General features: G+C 34.7%; 1 gene segment (V, D, J or C); it reads left to right on the forward strand.

The window, feature by feature from the left end:
* The first annotated feature begins 190 nt into the window (after positions 1-190).
* LOC100935596 lies at positions 191-734 on the forward strand. The segment is given in 2 exon segments: positions 191-269; positions 352-734. Coding segments are annotated over 2 exon segments (414 nt in total).
* The last annotated feature ends 3,379 nt before the right edge of the window (positions 735-4,113 follow it).

Below are 4,113 nucleotides of genomic sequence, written 5' to 3' on the forward strand. Positions count from 1 at the left end.
TTTAAAAAAAAATTTTTTTTTTTACCTTATTTAAAATTTTTAAACCTTTTTAAAACCCTTTTTAAAACCCCTTTTTTTTTTTTAAAAAAATTTTTTTGGGGAAAAGGTTTTTTTGGTTTTAAAAAATTTAAATTTTTCCCCCCTTTTAATAAAAAACCCCAAAAACCGTTTTTAAAGTTTTGCCTTTGTATCCCTTCGTAGAGGACTAATCTAGAAACTCACCATGAAATTTAGATTGAACTGGATTTTCCTTCTGACTTTTTTCCAAGGTAGTTTGATGGAAAGGGAGGACAATATGAAGCAGTGACTTAATGTGACTATTGACTTTAATGCAATGTCTCTGTGTTTCAGGTATCCAGTGTGATGTGCAGCTGGTGGAATCTGGGGGAGATGTGGTTCAGCCTGGAGGATCTCTGCGTCTCTCCTGCAAGGCTTCTGGATTTACCTTCAGTAGCTACTGGATGTACTGGGTCCGCCAGGCTCCAGGGAAGGGACTAGAATGGGTTGCAAGAATAAATACTGATGGAAGTAGTACATATTATGCAGACTCTGTGAAAGGTCGATTCACCATCTCCAGAGATAATGGCAACAACATGCTATATCTACAGATGAATTCTCTCAATACTCAGGACACAGCTGTATATTACTGTGCAAGAGACACAGTGAGGAAAAGGAATGTGAGACTAGACAGAAACTTCCCCTGCCAGGAGATGAGATGAGGCCAGAAGGAGGTTGAGTTCATGATGTACAGAATACAGGATTTCTAGATTCAGAAATAGGTGTAAGAATGAACCTGAGCCACTTCTTTCTATCAATGGCCTGTATGGTTTTTTTCTTCTCTCCCAGGAGAAAGCAATTTTTTCAATAAGTAGTTGTCATTCTCAATGTCTCTCATTCTCAACCCTATCCCACATTCAGTCAGTAGTTAGGTCCTGTCAATTCTGCTTTCATCACACATCTTGTTTACTCTCCCTTTTCTTCTTAGACTGATGGTTGTTCTCCCAGCCTCAGTAGTCTTTTTTTCACCTCAGACTTTATTAAATTCAGCTTTTAAAATTATGTTTCTAAAGCACAGATCTACCATTTTCTCCAAATTCTATAGACTCTTGGATCACCTTCAGGATAACACATAAAATCCTCTTTGGCTTTTAAATCTATTAATAGTTTGGCCTTGTTCTTTCTTTCCTATCTTATTCTATTTTCCACAAATTCAGCAATTTGGTGTCTTTCACCTCCTTTTTGTTTCTTTTACAGGAGATTCCATCTCCCTACTTCTTGAGTTTTCACCAATTGGAATTCTCTTTCTCATCCCTATCTCCTGCTGCTTTTGGCTTTTTTTCAAATCTCATCTAAATTCATCACCCTCCTTTCTCTGTCCTCTCTAATTCTGGTATATCCAATATAATCTGCATGCATATTTTTTGTGCTTAGTTATTTTCATTTTATCACCCTGAATTGGATTGCTCTCTTCAATTATAGAGATTGATTTTTTTTTTTGCCTTTTTAAAAAATCTCCTGTACTTAGCACCATAATTGGCTTGCAGTAAGTAAATAGTTGTTGATGAATCAACCTTTCAATTCTTCCTGAATGAGAATTGCTGAGAACAGACCATAGTCTTTTCATGATCTCCATTTTATACACATGATGAGTAATTCCTCTGATATTTTAATACATGAAACACAAAAATAGTCCTATGGGGTATAACAAATTATGAAGTATTATTGGAAATCAAATTTAACAAAAGGATAAATTAAGACACATTTCTCTAGGCAAGATAACATTCTAGTATTGGGGCTGGTAACTAAGAATAAGATGGATCAGTTACTGCCTCAGTCTCCAGTCAAAGGTTCCAAGCAAAAGAATTGCTGCTCTTTTATAGGTTTAGTGATTACAAAACAAAGAACAGAACATAATAGATGATATTTTGATCTTGAGGGTAACATGATTGGTTATATAGATGAGATTTGGAGAACAATATAATTGAAGTTGGAAATAGTGGCTGATAACAAACCTCCTCTTCTCTTTCCCATCACTTCTAAGAAGTGATTATTGACTAAATCCACTTCAGAGTCCAAGAATTTCTGGAATGCTAAGCCAAACATCACTGAAAGATAGCTTGGTGATGTAATTATATGAGGTTGAACTTCCTAGGACAGATCATATATCTGTGATTAGTAGAATTCCTTGAGGCAAAAATATAATAGTGGTTAGCAATAGAATTGTATTTCTAAACTTAACCCATTAGAATTTAGTTGAATTCTGAACCACATTTCAAGACAGAAACTAAGTAGTCAATATCAGAATAAAATCAATTAACTGTAAATAGGGTCAATAAGAAAATGATACAAGATCCATTTTAATTTTCTGAGTATTATGTGCATTCAGTGATTTCACATGCAGTATGTGTGACATATAAAAAGTTTGAGACATAGTTTCTCAGTAATTAATCATTTTATTAAAATACTAATATATTATTAATAAAAGGATGGCCATTTGGCCATCTCTCTTAAATCAAAGACCCCTTATGGGCCCACTCAATGCTTATAGACTCATGGAAAAGTGGGTGTTCATGACCCTATTTACAACTGGTTCTGCTTACTTTACTCATCATTTTATGCAAGACTTTTCATGCCTTTATGAATTGAATTTTTAATCTGACCATATTTTTAGGTAGAATTTTGAAGATGGAGATATTCTGTGAATTGTTGTTTTGGCGTGATGTGATGATTATTTTCAAATATAATTTCTCTTTGCAGGTAATCAGTATGATGTTATTTGCTGGAGTTTGGTGGAGATGTGAGACAGTCTGAGGTGTCTCTTGATCCTTTGCTTTTTTTTCTTTTTCATTTTTTCCCCTTTTGATCTGATTTTTCTTGTGCAGCATGATAAATGTGGAAATATGTTTAGAAGAATAATATGTATTTAACTTTTATTGGATTAATTGCTATCTAAGGGAGGGGGCGAGGGAGAGAAAAGGAGAAAAATTTGGAAGTTTTGCAAGAGTGAATATTGAAAACTTTTTGCATATATTTTGAAAAACAAAAAGCTATTATTTAAGAAAAAAATGGCAAAACACTCCACCCCCAATAAAAGTATCTTTTTAAAAGCCCCTGACTATTTCCCCTAAATTTCAGGGATTCTTTATTACTTCCAGGATAAAATATAAAATCCTATTTGTTTTTTATCCTTTCATAGCTTGCTCCTTTCCTATCTTTCCCATCTTATTCTTCCACAAATTTAGCAATTCAGTGACATTGGCCTCCTTGCTATTCCCTTCATATGAGATTCCATCTCCCTATTCCACATGCTTTCACTGGCTGGAGTTCTTTTCCTCCTCATTCTTGCCTCCTGTCCCTTTTGGCTTTTTCTCAAGTCTCACCTTGCCTCATTCCTTTCTGCTTCTCCTTTAATTCCAGTATCTTTGTGCTGAATGAATCCTGTATATATGTTTTTGTGCATATTTTCATGTTGTCTCCCTGAACAAGAATGACTTCAAAAACAGGGACAGTTTTTTGCCTTTATTTTGTCAGTACATAGTAAGTGCTTAATAAATGCTTGTTGCTTATTTGACCTTTTGTTCCTTCTTGGAGGATACTTTTCAGTATTGCTGAGATGTGTTCTGTTCATTATCTCGATGTTATGTGCATAATCATTAATTTCTCTGATGTTTTAACACGTGAAGCACAAAAATAGTCCTGTGAGGTATAATAAATTATTGAATATTATTGCAAGTGAAATTTAAAAAAAGATAAATTTAGGCACATTTTTAAAAGCAAGATAACATTCAGGGCTGGTAACTGAGAATAAAATGGGTCAATTGCTGCCTTGGTCTCCAGTCAAATACACCAAGCAGAAGGACATCTACCCTTTTGAGGTTTTTGGTGAGTACAAAACAAAGAACAGAACAAAGTAGATGACCTCATGGGCTTGAGCATAACATGATTTGTTATATAGCTGAGGCTTGGGAAACAACATAATTGGTAGGAAGTTGGAAATGGTGGCTGGTAACAACCCTACTCCTTTTTCTCCCATGACTAAGAATTGATTATTGACTGAGTTCACTTCAAGGTTCATGTTAATGGCTCACCCTTCCTGGGACACTAAACCAGACA

This window comes from Sarcophilus harrisii, chromosome 2 (assembly GCF_902635505.1).
Source record: "Sarcophilus harrisii chromosome 2, mSarHar1.11, whole genome shotgun sequence".
Lineage (NCBI taxonomy): Eukaryota > Metazoa > Chordata > Mammalia > Dasyuromorphia > Dasyuridae > Sarcophilus > Sarcophilus harrisii.